Consider the following 22,554-nt stretch of genomic DNA (forward strand, 5'->3'; position numbering starts at 1 on the left):
GATTGTGCGCATAGTATGTTAAATTCATCCACATGTATTTCATGTTTTTATGCTACTGCAAATGATATTATTTTTATTTATAACTGTGTACTGCTAGTATCTAGAAATATAATTTACTTTGTATATTGAACTTGTATCCAGTGGCCTCACTACTAAATTTGTTTTCATTCTAGTATTTTGTTGTTATTGTTTGACAGATTCCCTAGTATTTTCTTCATGAGCAATCATACTGACTACAAGTAAAGACAGTTGTACTTCTTCATTTATAACCTTTGTACTTTTCTGTCTTTTTCTTACTTTAGGGCACTGGCCAGGGCTCCTTGCATAATGTTACATAGAAGCTGGAGAGCAGAGACATCTTTGCCTAGTTCACAGTCTAGTCTCTCAACATTAAGTATGTGGGGATTCTTTTTCTATTTGTTTGCTTTTGGGTATGTGTCAGGGGAGCGAGGGTAGGTGTATTTTAATGCTTTTTATCAGGCTAAGAAAGTTCCCCTCTAGTTCAAGTTTGCTGAGAGCTTTTATTATGGATGGATGTTGAGTGTTGTTAAATGCTTTTTCAATACCCACTGAGAAGATCATATAATTTTCCTCTTTTAGTTTCTTAATATCTTCAATTATATTGACTAAGTTCCAAAGGTTAAACCAACCATGCATTCCTAGGATAAACCCCACTTGGTCATGAGGTGTTATTCTTTTTACATATTGCTGAGTAAGATTTACTAAAATAAATCTAATCTGGTCAAAGATTTTTATGTCCATTTTCATAAAGGAACCATGTTTATGAACATGGTTCATAAAGGAACCATAAGGAACAATGGTTTATAAGGTTCCTTTTATTGTAATAGCATTGTCTGGTTTTGGTAATAGAGATTTGGTGGTGGCACCAAGGAGATATATATATTAGGTGTAAATACCTAACAAGAGCACTTCAAAATATATAAAGTAAAAGCTGACAGAACTGAAAGGAACAAGAAAGAAATCCAATATAGAGTTGGGAACTTCAACACCCCTCACCTAGTAATTGATAAAACTATAGACAGAAAATCAGCAAGGACAGAAGCCTGAACAAACCCATAAACCAATGAGATCCAACTGACATTAATAGAACATTCTACACCCAGTAACAGTCACTATATATAATACACATTCTATTCAAGCATAAATGGAACATTCACCAAGACAGGCCATATTCTGAGTCAAAAAGTAAATCGTAAATAATTTAAGACTTAAAGAATTGTAACCACACAAAGTATATTCTCTGACCATGAGTATGCGTGTGCTCAGACTCTCAGTCACTTCTGACATTTTGCAACCCCATGGACTGTAGCCTGCCAGGCTCCTCTGTCCATGGAATTTTCCCAGCAAGAATACAGGGGTGGGTTGCCATTTCCCTCTCCTGAGGATCTTCTTGAGCCAGGGATTGAGCCTGTGTCTCCTGCATTGGCAGGGGAATTCTTTACCACTGTGCCATTTGGGAAGTCCATTCTTTGACCATGATGGAATTAAATTAGAAATCAATAACAGAAAGACAAAAGAATAATCTCTAAGCATTTAGAAATTAAACAACTTAAGCTAAGTTTTTAAACATACTGAATTGAGTAAAAATGAAAACACAATATATCAAAATCTTTCAGATGCAGCTAAAGCAGCACTTAGCAGAAAACTACTTGGCACTAAATGCTTACACTGGAAAAGAGATCTCAAATCTATAATCTAGGCTCCTAGTTCAAGAAACTAGAAAAGCGAGAACAAAAGCAACCCAAATCACACAGAAGAGTAGAAATAACAGAGAGCAGACATCAAAGAAAACTAAAACATACAGGAAACATAAGAAAATCAGTGAAACCGAAAGCTGCTTCTTTGAAAACATCAGTGAAATTGATAAAACTTTTAGCAAGACTGACAAAGGAAAAAAAAAAAAAAACCCATAAGTTACCAATATTAGGAATAAAAGGGGATTATAACTACAGCTGCCATAGATATCAAAAAGATAATATTACTCCAAACAACTCTATGCACATAAAATCAATGGCTTAGATGAAACAGACCAATTCCTCAAAACCGTCAATTACCAAAACTAACCAAAGGTGAAACAGATATTAAATGGCCCTTATAGCGATGTGAAAGAGAAACTGAAATTGTAGAAGTTGTAGTTGAAAGTCTCCCAGAAAAAAAGCTCCACATGCAGATGGTTTCACTGGCAAATTATATCAAAAACTTAAGAAAGAATACCAAATCAACAGTACAGAAAAACGAAGAGCAGAGAAAACTTCCAAACTCAGTTTATTACACTGATACCAAAACAAGACAAAGACAGTACAATAAAAATACAAAACAATATCCTTCCCTAAATATAAATGCAAAATCCCCAACAAAGTATTAGAAATAATTAGCAAGTTAAGAAATAACAAAAGAATACCTGGAAGATAAAAGGCACATTCAAAAAAGCACTGTAAAAACAAACAATATTCTTTTCCAAATCAAAATTCTTTCAAATGTAAGATCTATCCCTAACAAAAATCTTTCAATTCTCCAAAGTATCTAAGTAAACCTAATTCATCATGACTATCAATCACTGCTGGAAAAATTATTATCAGTGGTAACCTATGTCCAGCAACATTTTCCTCTCCCCACTCACAAGGTCCAGGGCTGAGCCCTAACTAGACAAAATCAAACCAATCTATCCTGCTAAGATGTCAATCTGAAGATATAAACACACAGAGGAAAACAGAGGAAAGAGATAAAGAAAAATGCTTAACTGGAATCAGATCTACTCTAGAACATCACTGAGCTCATTGAATTTTTTTTTTTTTAGTTTAAGCCATTTTGAAATGAATTTTCTGTTATCTGTACAAAATGAAACCTTAATGTCAACCAAGTACAAACTAGACAGAAGTCAGAGGAATATGATTTCAGTTACCATATAAAAGAATGTTTTAATAATCAAGGCTAAGAAAAAGAAAATGGACACATTTTAAATTTCCTTATAATCTAGAAATTATGAAAAGTGAAAAGCAAAAGTGCTGGTCATACTCGTGTCCGACTCTTCACAGCCCCATGGACAGTAGCCCATCAGGCTTTTCTGTCGATGGAATTCTCCAGGCAAGAATACTGGAGCAAGTAGCCATTTCCTTCTCCAGGGGATCTTCCCAACCCAGGGATCAAACACACGTCTCCTGCACTGCAGGCAGATTCGTACCATCTAAGCCACCAGGAAGGTTCGATTCCTGCCTATATGCTCCTATAGTAATAGGTTAAGATTTTTAAAGTTTCATCCAACTTTTACGATTCTAATTTTATAAAGGCATACGGAATCTGGGATATCAAATGAGACACTATGATCCTTCCCTTAGAAGGATCTTCAACAAAAAAGCTAAAAACAGATTAAAAAAAAAAAAATCCCCAATAATACTCACTAGCAAGAATATGAGATGTAAAAAAGGAACAAAGTAGGAAAAAGTCAAACTCCTTTTATTAATCCTTTAGTAAACTAACTTCGTAACTAAAACCATCAGACAAAACAAACAATAAAGGATTCATTCCCACTTAGTTTATTCCGCTGGAAGAAAAATGTAACCCCTCAAATATTTTTCTAAAAGTATCAATATAAGCACTTAATTTTGACTACTGAAAATAATATAGATTGCATTTTCATTTTTTCTACCTTTTCAGTACAATTTTGTCATAATAGATTTTTCCCATATGCTGGTATTTTTTTTTTCCTGTCTTTAAAGTTAGCTGAAGCAGAATTAGAAGCATGAACTTCAGCACAAAGTTGCCTATAATCAAAATCTGGCTCCATTGTTTACTAGCTGTACCACCTTGAGTAGGTTAGTTAACCCTAATTGTGCCTCAGTTTCCTCCTCTGTAAAATGGGAATAATAATAATAGTACCTGCCTCATAGTGCTCCGAGAGTACTAAATAAGCCCACTCACATAAATCACTTATATCAATCCTTGGTATATAGTATGCTTATTATTCTGCTCGGCTTACCATAACAAAACACCATCCACTACGGGGCTTAAACAACAAAAATTTCTTGTCTCACAGTTCTGGAGATTAGAAACCAAGAGCAAGCTTCCAGTCTTTAGAGGAACAACTTCCTCCTGGCTTGATGTTTACCTTCTTGCTATATCGTACCCACTCAGTCTTTTCTTAGTGTATGTGCAGCGGGAGAAAAGAGCTTGGGTGCTTCTTCATATTCTTTAAGGGTTCCATCCCTTTCTGATTAAGGCCCCTAGTTTAATCTTAATTACCCCCTAAATACTCTATCTCCAAATACAGTCACACTGGGAGGTAGAGCTGTAATATGAATTTATGGGGCAAAAGATTCAGCCTACAGGAGTAATACTGTAATACAGGAGTAATACAGGAGTAAATACTGTTGATGCTGCCACCAGTAATGTGTATGTAACTATTGTTAATAGTAATGTAACTAGTAATGTATATGTAACATACACACAAAGGAAAATACAGTTTTACTCACAAACCCAATTACAGAATCTCTAAAGCAAATAACTGCCCTCATACCTCAATAAAAAGGTAAACATTTTATTGGAAAATATTTAACTAATACTCATTACAAGATGATCCCTCAGAAATAGCAAACCAAAACTGACAAAATCTTGCTTCTATACCAAGTGAAAAGACTAATTTTCTAAAGTCACCCTTTCCAACTCTAGGCTCCTTTAATTTCTATGATCTCACAAATAACTTTGTTTATCCAGTAAACCAGTTTAAGTGATCCTAATGACCAACCAGTAAGAACTCACCTGACAATAACCTGAACCTGTCATTGCTCTGGTCATCATTTACCAACCTAACCAAACAGTCATCTACAAAGGTCACTTATGAAGAAGTCTGACAAATTAAAACCACTTTTCACAACGGAATTCCCTGTTGGCCCAGTAGTTAGGACTCCAAACTTTCACTGACATGGGCCTGGGTTCAATCCTTGGTCAGGGGACTAGGATCCTGCAAGTCATGTGGTGTGCAGCACAGCCATAAATAAATAAATAGCAAAATCACCTTTCATAAGAATGCTATTTTTAAAAAGAGAAAACATTAAGTCAAAACTTACCCATTAGGATTTTAACAAAACCACCTCTATTTAAGAAGGAAATGGGCTTGTCTGGTGGTTCAGATGGTAAAGAATCTGCCTGAAATGCGGGAGACCTGGGTTCGATCCATGGGTCGGGAAGATTGCCTGGAGAAGGGCATGGGTACCCACTCCAGTATTCTTGCCTGGAGAATTCCATGGACAGAGGGAACCAGCAAGCTATACAGTCCACAAGGTCGCAAAGAGTTTGACACAACAGAGCAACTAACACTTTCAGACTTTAAAAAAGAAACAACCGTTTTGCTCACTAAATGAATCATATTGACTCATAAGGAATAAAATTTTAAGAAGTTACCTGAAAGCTCATTTATCTTTAAATTTAGCAAACAATCATACCTTACAGTTATTGTCATGATTAAGTAAAATAAATGTATGTTATTTACCTATTACCTCACCTAGGACCATACTATTTGATAAGTCTTACTTACTATATTAGATGTTCTGAGAAATAAGATTCAAAAAACTAAACAGAAAATTAACATCCAACTCATTTTCAAAGGGCTCAGAGTTTACCACTGAGTTTAATACAAATGGATAGTTAGTTGCAGAGAGGATCTAATTTTAATTAATCACTAAATATCTTTTACTGTGCTAATGTCTCACTGTGGCCTCCACAAAGCAACAGTAACTCTTAATTCTGTAACCTCTGCTAAGGAAATAAACTGTACTTCATTAAGTGATAGATGCTAAATTAAATGTCATATGTGAGATCTCTGGTGTCTTTCATTACCTAAAGAAAAATTTTTTTCATTATTCCTCCATCCCAACATCTCCCAAACCCAGGAGAAATTATCTTTTCAGTCATTTTCTTTTTTGACAGGAAACAATCAAGCATTGAAAAAATTATGAGGTATCACTGCACAGGAAAAATTCTTCCACAGTCACAGTAAAAAAACAGTTATTACTGTGGTGTTGCATTACAACTAGTGAAGACGACTGCACTGCATGTGGCTGACAAATGTGCTTTCTGATTCCATTAGTATTTTCTCGCCTTCACCTACTGCTATTTCAAAGATATCCATCACATCAAGAAGTACCTAAAATGACAGAAAGATGTGAAGACTCTAAAGAACAACTTGATAATTCTTAAGACTTACTCTTGGGTTAAGTAAAAGTTGTTAAGGTAGTTAATACTCTTTTAAATTGAGAAATTTAACAAGTGAACTGAACTCAAGTGAGGTAGAAAGTTATTAAATTCAAGTTAAAAAAAAAAAAGCTCTTCCCCAAACCTTCATCCACACACACTGTCAATTTCTCCCTTGGAACTGTGAATATACTGTACATTTACTCAATTTACCAACTGAATCACCATGGGCATGTTACTTTTTTTTTTTAACATACATAGCTAACACTACTGGAATTTCCTATCCTTTTCCTCCCCTGCAATATGTGAGTATCAGAATTGGGACTACGTTGAAGAAAAAGAATTACAAATAGGTACCTACCTTTCTTATACCAAGGAAAAACAATGCAGAAAAAGCTTCAAAATACAAATAAATGACTAAAACATCTGTATGCAAATACAAAATTTATCACTTATCTGTGATAACTAAATCTTGACTAAAACTTGCAAAAAACTACACCTTGCTTCAAATTATAGTTCCACAGAAATACAGCTGTTACTGTTGTTTAGTCACTAAGTTATGTCTGACTCTTTTGTGACCCCACGGACTGAAGCCCATGAGAAATAAAGAAGTCCCCTTTATCTCAAGCTGCCCAGATACCTGGAACCCTGGAGAGTACCAAACTCTACTTGTTTTTTTCCTATACATACATATCTATAATAAAGTTAAATTTATAAATTAGGCACAGTATGAGACTGACAATAACTAATAATAGAATAATTATAGTAATTTACTGCAATAAACATTGTGTAGATGTGGTCTCTCTTCCTTAAAAGATCTTACTGTACAAATATAAAGACTGCTCCATCTTAACTAAACACTTAATTGCACTATGGCTATAACCTGTCAGTCTGAAGCACAACAGCAAAACTAGCACTAATTTCCTTCCTCACAATTTCATGATTAGAATATTTATTCTCACCTTAGATCTTAACCTCAGCATACGGTCCTTATTAAGTGAAAAACTTTCATCTTTTCACTTAAAGAAAGCACTGTACAGTTTCTCTTTGGCAAATCCAAATTCCTGGCATCACTACTCTTGTGTTGTGGGCCTAATATTAAGTAAGATAAGGACTACCTGAACACAAGCACTGTGGTATCTCCACAGTTGATCTGATAACCCAGATAGATGGCTAACTAACAAGTAGGATATGCTGGACAAAGAGATGGTTCATACCCCAGGCTGGAAAAAGCACAAAATTTAAATTTATGAATTATTTCTGAAAGTTTCCATTTAATATTTTCAGACTGAGATTGACTATAAGTAAATGAATAGAAAGAAAACAAAAGCTTAGATAAGCAGGGACTACTATATTCAGGTTTGAGAAAGTAACTAAAAAGTTAGATCCTATTTCTTTTTTTCTTTTTTTTTATTTACTTATTTTTATTTTTTTATTTTAGTTTTTATTTTTTTTCATTTATTTATATTAGTTGGAGGCTAATTACTTTACAATATTGTAGTGGTTTCTGCCATACATTGATATGAATCAGCCATGGATTTACATGTGTTCCCCATCCTGAACCCCCCCTCCTACCTCCCTCCCCATCCCATCCCTCTGGGTCATCCTAGTGCACCAGCCCCGAGCACTTGTCTCACGCATCCAACCTGGACTGGTGATCTGTTTCACAATTGATAATATACATGTTTCAATGCTATTCTCTCAGATCATCTCACCCTCACCTTCTCCCACAGAGTCCTAAAGTCTGTTTTATACATCTGTGTCTCTTTTTCGGTCTTGCATATAGGGTTATCATTACCACCTTTCTAAATTCCATACATATGCGTTAGTATACTGTATTGATGTTTTTCTCTCTGGCTTACTTCACTCTGTATAATGGGCTCCAGTTTCATCCACCTCATTAGAACTGATTCAAATGTATTCTTTTTAATGGCTGAGTAATATTCCATTGTGTATATGTACCACAGCTTCCTTATCCATTCATCTGCTGATGGGCATCTAGGTTGCTTCCATGTCCTGGCTATTATAAACAGTGCTGTGATGAACATTGCAGTACACGTTGTCTCTTTCAGATCTAGTTTCCTTGGTGTGTATGCCCAGGAGTGGGATTACTGGGTCATATGGCAGTTCTATTTCCAGTTTTTTCAGGAATCTCCACACTGTTCTCCATAGCGGCTGTACTAGTTTGCATTCCCACCAACAGTGTAAGAGGGTTCCCTTTTCTCCACACCCTCTCCAGCATTTATTGCTTGTAGACTTTTGGATAGCAGCCATTCTGACTGGTGTGAAATGGTACCTCACTGTGGTTTCAATTTGCATTTCTCTGATAATGAGTGATGTTGAGCATCTTTTCATGTGTTTGTTAGCCATCTGTATGGCTTCTTTGGAGAAATGTCTGTTTAGTTCTTTGGCCCATTTTTTGATTGGGTCGTTTATTTTTCTGGAATTGAGCTGCAGGAGTTACTTGTGTATTTTTGAGATTGTCTGTTGCTTTGTTTGCTTTTATTTTCTCCCATTCTGAAGGTTGTCTTTTCACCTTGCTTATAGGTTCCTTTGTTGTGCAAAAGCTTTTAAGTTTCATTAGGTCCCATTTGTTTAGTTTTGCTTTTATTTCCAATATTCTGGGAGGTGGGTCATAGAGGATCCTGCTGTGATTTATGTCAGAGAGTGTTTTGCCTATGTTTTCCTCTAGGAGTTTTATAGTTTCTGGTCTTACATTTAGATCTTTAATCCATTTTGAGTTTATTTTTGTGTATGGTGTTAGAAAGTCTTCTAGTTTCATTCTTTTACAAGTGGTTGACCAGTTTTCCCAGCACCACTTGTTAAAGAGGTCGTCTTTTTTCCATTGTATATTCTTGCCTCCTCTGTCGAAGATAAGATGTCCATGGGTACATGGATTTATCTCTGGGCTTTCTATTTTGTTCCATTGATCTATATTTCTGTCTTTGTGCCAGTACCATACTGTCTTGATGACTGTGGCTTTGTAGTAGAGCCTGAAGTCAGGCAGGTTGATTCCTCCAGTTCCATTCTTCTTTCTCAAGATTGCTTTGGCTATGCGAGGTTTTTTGTATTTCCATACAAATTGTGAAATTCTTTGGTCGAGTTCTGTGAAAAATACCATTGGTAGCATTGAATCTATAGACTGCTTTGGGTAGTATACTCATTTTCACTACATTGATTCTTCCAATCCATGAACACAGTATATTTCTCCATCTACTTGTGTCCTCTTTGATTTCTTTCATCAGTGTTTTATAGTTTTCTATATATAGGTCTTTTGTTTCTTTAGGTAGATATACTCCTAAGTATTTTCTTCTTTTTATTGCAATGGTGAATGGTATTGTTTCCTTAATTTCTTTCTGTTTTCTCATTGTTAGTGTATAGGAATGCAAGGGATTTCTGTGTGTTAATTTTATATCCTGCAACTTTACTATATTCATTGATTAGCTCTAGTAATTTTCTGGTAGAGTCTTCAGGGTTTTCTATGTAGAGGATCATGTCATCTGCAAACAGTGAGAGTTTCACTTCTTCTTTTCCTATTTGGATTCCTTCTATTTCTTTTTCTGCTCTGACTGCTATGGCCGAAACTTCCAAAACTATGTTGAATAGTAGTAGTGAGAGTGGGCACCCTTGCCTTGTTCCTGACATTAGGGGAACTGCTTTCAGTTTTTCACCATTGACGATAATGTTTGCTGTGGGTTTGTCATATATAGCTTTTATGTGTTGAGGTATGTTCCTTCTATTCCTGCTTTCTGGAGAGTTTTTATCATAAATGGATGCTGAATTTTGTCAAAGGCTTTTTCTGCATCTATTGAGATAATCATATGGCTTTTATCTTTCAATTTGTTAATGTGGTGTATTACATTGACTGATTTGCGGATATTAAAGAATCCTTGCATTCCTGGGATAAAGCCCACTTGGCCATGATGGATGATCTTTTTAATATGTTGTTGGATTCTGTTTGCTAGAATTTTGTTAAGGATTTTTGCATCTATGTTCATCAGTGATATTGGCCTGTAGTTTTCTTTTTTTGTGGCATCTTTGTCTGGTTTTGGTATTAGGGTGATGGTGGCCTCATAGAATGAGTTTGGAAGTTTACCTTCTGCAATTTTCTGGAAGAGTTTGAATAAGATAGGTGTTAGCTCTTCTCTAAATTTTTGGTAGAATTCAGCTGTGAAGCCATCTGGTCCTGGGCTTTTGGTTGCTGGAAGATTTCTGATTACAGTTTCGATTTCCTTGCTTGTGATGGGTCTGTTAAGATCTTCTATTTCTTCCTGGTTCAGTTTTGGAAAGTTATACTTTTCTAAGAATTTGTCCATTTCTTCCAAGTTGTCCATTTTATTGGCATAGAGCTGCTGGTAGTAGTCTCTTATGATCCTTTGTATTTCTGTGTTGTCTGTTGTGATCTCTCCATTTTCATTTCTAATTTTGTTGATTTGATTCTTCTCCCTTTGTTTCTTGATGAGTCTGGCTAACGGTTTGTCAATTTTACTTATCTTCTCAAAAAGCCAGCTTTTAGCTTTGTTGATTTTTGCTACGGTCTCTTTTGTTTCTTTTGCATTTATTTCTGCCCTAATTTTTAAGATTTCTTTCCTTCTACTAACCCTGGGGTTCTTCATTTCTTCCTTCTCTAGTTGCTTTAGGTGTAGAGTTAGGTTATGTATTTGACTTTTTTCTTGTTTCTTGAGGTAAGCCTGTATTGCTGTGAACCTTCCCCTTATCACTGCTTTTACAGTGTCCCATAGGTTTTGGGTTGTTGTTGTTTTCATTTTCATTCATTTCTATGCATATTTTGATTTCTTTTTTGATTTCTTCTATGATTTGCTGGTTATTCAGAAGTGTGTTATTTAGCCTCCATATATTGGAATTTTTAATAGTTTTTTCCCTGTAATTGAGATCTAATCTTATTGCATTGTGGTCAGAAAAGATGACTGGTAGATCCTATTTTCAAAATGAAGGTAGAAAATGAAAACAGTAAAAAAGTAACCTTACCAAATATATTAGTGGAGTGTCCTTTCCTTGCAATAGGTCTGAGTTCATTATGCCCCCATCCATATATCCTGTAATTATCCCAGGCATGTTTCATCATCTGAGAAAAGAAAAATTATAACCCATCAATTTACATTTTTCACAGTCTGTTATCCTTATATTTCATGCAATTTAAAGATTCTATTACTATATCCTTACACATTCTCCTGTATCTCCTAATTAGTATATTATTCTGTTAACATCTGTGTCAATATGAAAATATACATAATCATGTTTAACTTAAGTCTACACAACAGAACAAAAAATTAGGTATAATAAAAAACCTCTTTTTATTGGGGAGCAAAGTGTCTATCTGGCATTCTCTCCTTTTAGGAACTGCCAGTCCTTTCAGAAACAGCTCCCCTTCCCTCACTGTGACCATGACAGAGCCATCAAAAACAGGCTCTGATTCCACAATCAATGAACACAGCCTGACTTTAGACCAAAGATCAGCTCTTCCTATAAAGTAAGTATTTTAGACTTCAAAGTCTATATGGTATATATGCTAACCACTAAACTCAGCTATTGTAGCAAAAAGCAGCCCTGGACAATATGTAAACAAATGAGCATGACTGGGTTCCAATTAAACTGTATTTTTAAAAAACAGGAAGCAGGCAGAATTTGGCCAGCAGGTTGTAGCCTGCCAATCCTTGACCTATACTACGTGACTGGGTACATGTGATTCAGTTAAGGCAATCAAGTCCTTTCACACATATTGTTATAGACACCATGAGACAAAGGACTCTCTTATTTTGCAATCTCAAGACCTATGCAATATATAACCCTGGAGCTGATGGGGGCTAACTCTCCCAACATGGAGAAACGAGGTAACAAAAGAAAATAGACAGAGATATACATATCTGTTGACAATAACATCTAAAGGGTTGGACTGAGCCAAATTTGAAGCCCTGGTTTAGAGCCCCTAAGCTAATAAATATTTTTATATCAATTAGTTTGAACTAAGTTTTTTTACAACCCAGTGAGTACTAAGCTATACAACAGCAGAGTATTTAATTAAATATCAATTGAATTATGTAATAATAGCTTATGGTGTATCAAACGTAATATTCATTAAAACATTTCTCAACCTTTTTTTGCAGCCTGCATTACTCAGACACGAAAACTAGGCAAAAATATTACAAGGAAATTAAAAATCAACATATCTTAAAAACACAGATGCAAAATTCCTTAACAATTCCTTAACAAAAATTAACAATATATAAAAAGGATACTACACAATGACCCTGTGCAACTTACGTCAGGAATATAAGTGGAATTTAACATTCAAAAACCTATCAATATATTTCATCATGTTAACAAATAAAAGGGAAAAAAAACATAAAATCATCTTTTTAGATGCAGACAAAGCATCTGTAAAATTCAACACCCAGTCATGATTTAAAAAAAAAAAAACTCTCAGAAAACTAGAACTACAGGGCAACATCCTCAACTTACGAAAGGGCATCTCCAAAAAAACCCTACAGCAGTCATCATACGTAATGGCAGAAGACCCTACTCCTAAGGTTGAGAACAAATCAAATACGTGCATGCCCACCACTTCTTTTCAATAATGTACTGAAAGCCCTAGCCAGTGCAAAAAGAAAAAGAACAAAAGGCACAAAAATCAAAAAGGAAAAAGTACCTCTATTCACAAAGCATATGCCTATGTACAAGGAAAACCAAAGCAATCTTAAAAAGCCAATAAAACTAAAAGATGACTTCAGTAACAAAAACTTCAAGTTCAGCAAACTAAAATCAAATACATTTCTACATGATAGTTATGATCAGAAATGGAAATTCAAAAACAATTACATCTATAAGACATCAACAAACATGAAATAGAAAATGTGCAAGAACTATACACTAAGACCTACACAACACTGTTGCTAAGAGAAATTAAAGAAAATCAACAAGGGTCACTTGTTGAACAGTCACTACAGGCTTTTTCATACTCAGTACATTTGTAGGGCTTTTCTCCGATATGAGTTCGCTGGTGCTTTCTGAGGTTTGCATTGTGGCTGAAGGCTCTATCAAAATTCACTGCATTTATAAGGTTTCACTCCCGTGTAAATCCTCTGGTGCTAAGTAAGAGATAAGCTGAATGCATTGGTCACAGCAAACACCCTCTTCCAACAACACAAGAGAAGACTCCACACATGGACATCACCAGTTAGTCAATACCAAAATCAGATTGATCATACTCTTTGCAGGCAAAGTTGAAGAAGCTCTATACAGTCAGCAAAAACAAGACAGGGGAGCTGACTGTGGCTCAGATCATGAACTCCTTATTGCAAAATTCAGACATAAATTGAAAAAATAGGGAAAACCATTAGACTTTTCAGGTATGACCTAAATCAAATCTCTTATGATTATATAGAGAAAGAGACAAATAGATTCAAGGGATTAGATCTGATAGACAAAGTGCCTGAAGAACTACAGACAAGGGTTCATGACATTGTACAGAAAGCAGTGATCAAGACCATCCCCAATAAAAAGAAATGCAAAAAGGCAAAATGGTTGTCTAAGGAGGTCTTAAAATAGCTGAGAAAAGAAGAGAAGCGAAAGGCAAAGGAGAAAAGGAAAGATAAACTCATCTGAATGCAGAGTTCCAAAGAATAGCAAGGAGAGATAAGAAAGCATTCCTCAGTGATCAATACAAAGATATAGAGGAAAACAGAATGGGAAAGACTAGAGATCTCTTCAAGAAAATCAGAGATACCAAGTGAAATTTTCATGCAAAGATGGGCACCAGTAAGAACAGAAATGGTATAGACTTAACAGAAGCAGAGGATATTAAGAAGAGGTGGCAAGAATACACAGAAGAACTATCCAAAAACTATCTTCATGACCCAGATAATCATGGTGGTGTGATCACTCACCTAGTGCCAGATATCCTGGAATGTGAAGTCAAGTGAGCCACAGCAAGCATCACCACGAACAAAATTGGTAGAGGTGATGGAATTCAAGTTGAGCTATTTCAAATCCTAAAAGATGCTGCTGTGAAAGTGCTACACTCAATATGTCAACAAATTTGGAAAATTCAGCAGTGGCCGCAGGACTGGAAAAGGTCAGTTTCCATTCCAATCCCAAAGAAAGGCAATGCCAAAGAATGTTCAAACTACCACACAATTGCACTCATCTCCCGCGCTAGCAAAGTAATGCTCAAAATTCTCCAAGTCAGGCTTCAACAGTATGTGAACTGTAAAATTCCAGATGTTCAAGATGGATTTAGAAAAGACAGAGGAACCAGAGATCAAATTGCCAAAATTTGTTGGATCATCGAAAAAGTCCAAGAGTTCCAGAAAAACATCTGCTTTACTGTCGACACCAAAGCTGACTGGGTGGATCTCAACAAACTGTGGAAAATTCTTCAAGAGATGGGAATACCAGACCACCTCACCTGCCTACTGAGAAATCTGTATGCAGTTCAAGAAGCAACAGACTGGTTCCAAATAAGAAAAGGAGCATGTCAAGGCTGTATATTGTCACACTGCTTATTTAACTTATATGCAGAGTACATCATGAGAAATGCTGGGCTGGAAGAAGCACAAGCTGGAATCAAGATTGCTGGGAGAAATATCAATAACCCCAGATATGCAGATGACACCACCCTTATGGCAGAAAGTGAAGAACTAGAGAGCCTCTTGATGAAAGTGAAAGAGGAGAGTGAAAAAGCTGGCTTAAAACTCATCATTCAGAAAACTAAGATCATGGCATCTGGTCCCACCACTTCATGGCAAATAGATGGGGAAACAATGGAAACAGTGACAGACTTTATTTTTTAGGGCTCCAAAATCACAGCAGATGGTGACTGCACCCATGAAATTAAAAGACACTTGCCCCTTGAAAGAAAAGCTATGACCAACCTAGACAGCATTATTAAAGAGACATTTGCCAACAAAAGTCCTTCTAGTCAAAGCTATGTCTTTTCCAGTAGTCATGTACGGATGTGAGAGTTGGACTATAAAGAAAGCTGAGTACTGAAAAATTGATGCTTTTGAACTGTGGTGTTGGAGAAGACTCTTGAGAGTCCCTTGGACTGCAAGGAGATTCAGCCAGTCCATCCTAAAGGAAATCAGTCCTGAATATTCATTTGAAGGACTGATGCTGAAGCTGAAACTCCAATACTCTGGCCTCCTGATTTGAAGAACTGACTCATCTGAAAAGACCCTGATGTTGAGAAAGAGTGATGGCAGGAGGAGAAGGAAATGACAGAGGATGAGATAGTTGCATGGCATCACCGACTCAATGGACATGAGTTTGAGTAAGTTCCAGGAGTTGGTGATGGACAGGAAGTCTGGTGTACTGCAGTTCATGGGGTCGCAAAGAGTTGGACGCAACTGAGAGACTGAACTGAGCTGAACTAACTGGACTGATATAACATGCTCAGGTAATGAAAGACTCAATGTTGGTTTCTTTTTCTTTAATGTTGTTAAAATAACAATTTTTCCAACTCATCTACAAATTCAACTTGTAGATGAATTTCAATCAAAATTTCAGCAATCTTTTATTTTCACAGAAAAGTTAATTCTATAAAGGCAAAAGACTTAGACTGACCAAACAAGATTTTTAAAAGAACAAAGTTGGAGGACTTACCTGATTTCAAAACTTACTACAAAAGTTACAGTAATCAACACAGTATCATATTCTCATTAAGAACAGGCATACAGATTATTGAGTAGAAAGAATAACATCTGATTCTGTCAACCAATTTTGAAAAAAATGGTCAAGTTAATTCAATCAAAAATGGATAATCTTTCCAAGAATAATGTTAGAACACTAAAATGCCCACCCTATGAGGAAAAATGAAATACAATCTCTACTTCACATAATAAACAAAAAAAATTAACTCACAACAGATCACAGACTGAAATATCGAACTAAAACACGCCCATACAAAGACTTATATACAAATATAAACAGCAATTTTACTCCTAACAGCCAAAAACTGGACCAAATGATGAATAAACAAATGGTCAACAGGTGAATGAATAAAACAAATCATGGTACATCTATACAGTGGAATAATACTGTATCATTTGAGATTCATGGAATGAATTTCAAAAACATGCTGAACAAAAGCCCAGAAATAAAATATCACATCCTTAGGATTTCATTTGACTGAAACTCTAGAAAAGACGAATCTAATCTATAATGACTAAAAGCAGATCAGTAGTTGCCTGCGGCCAAGGAATCAGGTGAACTGGCTGAACAGGGACACAAACTATTTTGAGATGATGGAGGTATTCACAGCTTGATTGCAACTGTTATACCAGTGAGTAAAATTGTCCAAACTCATCAAGCTGAACTCTTAAACAGACACATTTTACCATATGTAAAATATGTCTCAATAGTGTTGAATTTTTTAAAAATCTAATGGCCTGTCCTATCTTCCCCACTTTCCTAACTTTCCCTTTTCCTGAGCCAATTACTTAAACTTTTCCACCTGTTTTTCTACTTACCACTGTATAATTTACAGGGCGATTTGTTGATTTAAAAAAAAGTTTGAGCTATTTACTATAGTCCCCTGTAGTTAATTTAGCTTTCTTATAAACTATCAACCCACCCCTATACATACTTCTCCATTTATATTCCCTGTCTCACACTCTTTCAATATAGTTAACAGTTTTTTCTTATATTACTATCGATATATTAATTTGTTCAACTTTTGTATTCCCTGCTGTTAACTACTGGTCTGAAGTTTGGTGGGGTTTATTGTTGATGCAGTTTTAGTAAAAATTACTAATTTACTTCCAAATTAAACTTGAGTTTCAAAACCTGTCTCAAAATAATCAAACACCTCAGAAAACTGTCAGTTTCACTTTATTCTCTGATAAATCCTTTCTGAGGCTCTCTTTCCTCCTACTCTGAAGGGGAATTCCGTTCTCTACCTGAAGGACAGCGACCATCCTACTGATTCCCGTTTTCACAATCCTGACAGTGCCCTTGCTTTCTCTCTCTGGTCACAGCTCACCTGTTTCCAAAATCACTTTATCTCTCTATTTTTATGCTGAAGCATATTTTCTAGGAACAATCTCACAAAATGTCTAAAAATATATTTCCCTCAGATTTGAGTCATAATTTGGCTGAATACATAATTCTTTCTAAGCCTTAGCTCCACACTCTTTCAGTTTCTAATATTACTGTTGAAGAATCTAATGTGCCATTATACACAATCCCAATCTTTTGGGTAGAACTATTTTTTTTTCTCTATAAACTATTTGGATCTGTTTGTTATGCCACTTTTTCTAAAATTTTCTAAAACTTCGTTTTCTTTTCTAAAATTTCAGTAGGAACCTTTAAATTGTGTCTTTGAATTCTTCCCCTCTACTTTCCCTGTTCTCTTTTCAAAACCACTAATCAGTCATTTATTAGATGTTGCAGACTGATCTTATCATTTTTCTTATTTTCTCAATCTTCGTCCTTCTGAGAAAGATGCTCAATTTTATCTTCCAGTTCTTCTCTTGAATTTTTTAAGCTATCACATTTTTATTTTCCAAGAACTCTTTCTTATTCTGTAAATGTCCCTTTTTATAACTAACTCACATTTTATAAATTTAATTTTTTGGCACTGTAAAGACGTTACCTTTTAGATATCTGTATTCTGGTCTCTGCATTGTTTCTGTATCCTCTAAACTTTCTTCCATTTCTCTCATGTAACAAACTTTCTTTACGTGTCAGGTGTTCTTTGGTTTGCTCTTCACATATGAGTAAACCATTTACAAAATAATCAAAAGGCTGTCAATGAACAGGCTAGACTTGTTGACTGAGTTTCATCTTAGGGAGATCAGCTGAAACCCAGTGGGCACTTTACTGAAGAACAGAGTAGCTCTTTCCTCTTGTGCCAGTCATAGTCAGGTCTCCCCAGAGAAAAATTCTTCATTTTCCTGCTTACTGAAAATAAATTTTACTAGCAGAATTTTAAAAGTCTAGCAGAATAAAGCTGTCTCAATATTCAGAATCCTTTTTTCACTTAATGCTCTCCACCTCCAACACTCTTCATTTTTTTTAGAATAACTTCTGCCCTTTCCCCTCAGCCATACCATACCTGGTATTTCCCAAATCTAGATCTTCTCTAATTTATCCATCCAAAAGTAAACTTCTGGTTTTCTTCTGGGAAAGGGAGGACAGTATCCAGGATGCTTAGGCTAGAGAATTGGAGATTTAGGGGTTAAAAGCTCCTTTTAAAACTTTCAAATAATGCTTTTCCATCTCTATTTTATACCCCTGCCTTCAGAGGTAAATAGTGCTTTAATTCTTGAAACTTTCAGATATTCTGCAGGTAATGCACATCACCTTGCCTCTTATTAGCATCTTCCCCTGCAGGTTAGATCTCATCTTTCTCTCCTTGCTAAGACATCAACCATAATCTTTAACAGGACCCCACACAGGGATTCTTAACAAGTTTTATGTTAATCTACAAAAATACTAGATAACACGATGTTATCTAAAGGATTCACTCAGCAAGTCTGGGTTGTCCAAACCCTGCACATCCTCAGAGAAGATTTGGCCTAAACCAGGCTCCTGGAAAATAACCTCTAAACCTTTATTATTCTGCCTGTTAAGAGCATTTTTGTTTACCTAAAGCTGAGCCATGTCAGACAGTTTATGCTAATAATGTGACCTATGGTGGGGACCTTGAACCACATGGAATCAGCCTGATTTCTGGAGGGACTGGAGATATAAGACCAACCAAGCCTACATGGGCTTCCCTGGTGGCTCAGATGGTAAAGAATCTGCCTGCAATTACGGAGACCTGGGTTGGGAAGATCCCCTGGAGGAGGGCATGACAACCCACTCCAGTATTCTTACCGAGAGAATCCTCATGGACAAAGGAGCCTGGCAGGCTACAGTCCCTGGGGTCACAAAGAATCGGACACGGCTGAGGAGCTAAGCACAGCACAAGCAACAGATTTCGCAACCTGGGGATCTGGCAAAAGGGATGAGAACCCCCAGGGAATTCAGTGGGATTTGATTGTAGAACTTCCACGGGACTGGGGAAACAGACTCCTGGAGGGTACAGACAAAACCTTTAGCAGATGAGGAGCCAGAAGAAAGGAACAGGGTCTCCACAAGGAGCAAACTTGCCTGTGAGTGTCCAGCAGTCTCCAGCAGAGGTGTGGATCAACAGTGGCCTGCTGTGGGGTCAGAGACACTGAATACAACAATGTGCGCACAAGTCCTTTTGAAGGAGGCCGCACTACCATCATTACCTCTAACACAGTTTCATCTCAGGCCAAAAAACAGGGAGGGAACAGAGCCCCAGCCATCAACAGGAAATTGGATTAAACATTTACTGAGCAAGGCCCCACCGATCAGACGCAGTTTCCCCCTAGTCAGTCTCTCCCATCAAGAAGCTTCCGTAAGTCTCTTGTCCTTATTCGTCAGAGGACAGAGAGAATGAAAACCACAATCACAGAAAACTAACCAAACTGATCACATGGATCACAGCCTTGTCTAACTCAATGAACCTATAAGCCATGCCATGTAGGGCCACCCAACATGGACAAGTCATGGTGAAGAGTTCTGACAAAACATGGTCTACTGGAGAAGGGAATGGAAAACCACTTCAGTATTCTTGCCTTGAGAACCCCATGAACAGTATGAAAAGGCAAAAAGAAACAATGCTAAAAAAAAAAAGAAAAAAAAGAAGCGATGCTGAAAGATGGATTCCCCAGGCTAATAGGTGCTCAATATGCAACCGGAAGAGAAATAACTCCAGAAAGAATGAAGAGACAGAGTAAAAGCAAAAACAATCCCCAGTAGTGGATGTGACTGGTGATGTAAGTAAAGTCTGACGCTGTAAAGAACAATATTCCATAGAAACCTGGAATGTAGGTCCATGAATCAAGGTAAATTGGAAGTGGTCAAACAGAAGATGGCAAGAGCGAGCATCAACATTTTAGGAATCAGTAAACTAAAATGGACTGGAATGGGCAAATTTAATTCAGATGACCATTATATCTACTACTGTGGGCAAGAATTCCTTAAAAGCAATGCAGTAGCCCTCATAGTCAAGAGTCTGAAATGCAGTACTGCATACAATCTCAAAAATGATAGAATGACCTCTGTTCATTTCCAAGGCAAACCATACAGTATCACAGCAATCCAAGCCTATGACCCAACCACTAATGCCAAAGAAGCAAAAGCAGAACAGTTCTATGATGACCTACAAGACCTTTTTGAACTAACACCCAAAAAAGATGTCCTTTTTATCATAGGGGACTGGAATGCAAAAGTAGGAAGTCAAGAGATACCTTGAGTAACAGGAAAATTTGGCCTTGGAGTACAAGATCAAGCAGGGCAAAGGCAAACAGAGTTTTGCCAAAAGAATGCACTGATCATAGCAAACATCCTTCTCCAACAACATTAGAGACTGCTCTATACACGGACATCACCAGACAGCCAATACCAAAAATCAGATTAATTATATTCTTTGCAGCTGAAGATGGAGAAGCTCCATACAATCAGCAAAAACAAGACCGGAGGTGACTGTGGCTCAGATCATGATCTCCTTACTGTAAAATTCAGACTTAAATTGAAAAAAGTAGGAAAACCACTAGATCATTCAGGTATGACCTAAACAAAATCCCTTATGATTATAAAGTACAAGTGACAAATAGATTCAAGGGATTAGAACTGACAGAGTGCCTGAAAAACTATGGACATAGGTCCGTGATCTTGTACAGGAAGCAGTGAGCTGATAGTCAACTTGAATTTATCTTTGATAAGAATACATGCCACTGTACATTCAGATATTATTTAAAACTGCAAATACACTGTTCTATATGTACGGTATTGTATGTAAAACTCTTTATTAAAACAATTCCACATATCATAAAATTTCAGCTTGCCTTTTTGCGGCCTTATATTTTGATGTAAAGATGATTAAAAGAATGTGCAAAGCAGTGATTAGAAATTTCTATTGCCTTTTGTGATTCTCCAACTTGACACATGTGCCAAAGATCATAGAGATAAAATACGGCCCTATGTATTTACTTATGATGCATTAACGTTGTCAGAAGTCTTATTGAGAAATGAAAAGCTTTAGTAGAAGAAATAAAAGGTAGTTATTAAGTTTGAATATTAAAGTAAAAAAAAAAAAAAGACCATCCCCAAGAAAAAGAAATGCAAAAAGGTTTTCATTCCAATACCTAAGAAAGGCAATCCCAAAGAATGCTCACACTACCACACAATTGCACTCAATCTCACAAGTTAGTAAAGTAATGCTCAAAATTCTCCAAACCAGGCTTCAGCAATACATGAACCGAGAACTTCCAGATGTTCAAGCTGGTTTTAGAAAAGGCAGAGGAACCAGGGATCAAATTGCCAATATCTGCTGGATTATCACAAAAGCAAGAGAGTTCCAGAAAAACATCTATTTCTGCTTTACTGACTATGCCAAAGCCTTCGACTGTGTGGATCACAATAAACTGTGGAAAATTCTGAAAGAGATGGGAATACCAGACCACCTGACCTGCCTCTTGAGAAACCTGTATGCAGGTCAGGAAGCAATAGTTAGAACTGGACATGGAACAACAGACTGGTTCCAAATAGGAAAAGGAGTACGTCAAGGCTGTATATTGTCACCCTGCTTATTTAACTTATATGCAGAGTACATCATGAGAAATGCTGGGCTGGAAGAAGCACAAGCTGGAATCAAGATTGCCGGGAGAAATATCAATAACCTCAGATATGCAGATGACACCACCCTTATGGCAGAAAGTGAAGAGGAACTAAAAAGCCTCTTGATGAAAGTGAAAGAGGAGAGTGAAAAGTTGGCTTAAAGCTTAACATTCAGAAAACTAAGATCATGGCATCTGGTCCCATCACCTCATGGGAAATAGATGGGGAAACAGTGGAAACAGTGTCAGACTTTATGTTTTTGGGCTCCAAAATCACTGCGGATGGTGACTGCAGCCATGAAATTAAAAGACGCTTACTCCTTGGAAAGAAAGTTATGACCAACCTAGACAGCATATTAAAAAGCAGAGACATTACTTTGCCAACAAAGGTCCGTCTGGTCAAGGCTATGGTTTTTCCAGTGGTCATGTATGGATGTGAGATTTGGACTGTGAAGAAAGCTGGGCACCGAAGAATTGATGCTTTTGAACTGTGGTGTTGGAGAAGACTCTTGAGTCCTTTGGACTGCAAGGAGATCCAACCAGTCCATCCTGAAGGAGATAAGTCCTGGGTGTTCACTGGAAGGACTGATGCTGAAGCTAAAATTCCAGTACTCTGGCCACCTCATGCAAAGAGTTGACTCACTGGAAAAGACCCTGATGCTGGGAGGGATTGGGGGCAAGAGGAGAAGGGGGCGAT

General features: G+C 36.7%; 1 protein-coding gene across 1 annotated transcript in view; it reads right to left on the bottom strand.

Moving 5' to 3' along the window:
• The window catches only part of MAN1A2 (mannosidase alpha class 1A member 2), a 153,632-nt gene that overhangs the window by 95,298 nt on the left and 35,780 nt on the right, over positions 1 to 22,554 (bottom strand). The window contains exon 3 of the mRNA XM_043459678.1: positions 11,197 to 11,293. Coding sequence (XP_043315613.1) covers positions 11,197 to 11,293 — 97 coding nt within the window. The remainder of the gene's footprint in view (positions 1 to 11,196; positions 11,294 to 22,554) is intronic.

This window comes from Cervus canadensis, chromosome 2, assembly GCF_019320065.1.
Source record: "Cervus canadensis isolate Bull #8, Minnesota chromosome 2, ASM1932006v1, whole genome shotgun sequence".
NCBI lineage: Eukaryota > Metazoa > Chordata > Mammalia > Artiodactyla > Cervidae > Cervus > Cervus canadensis.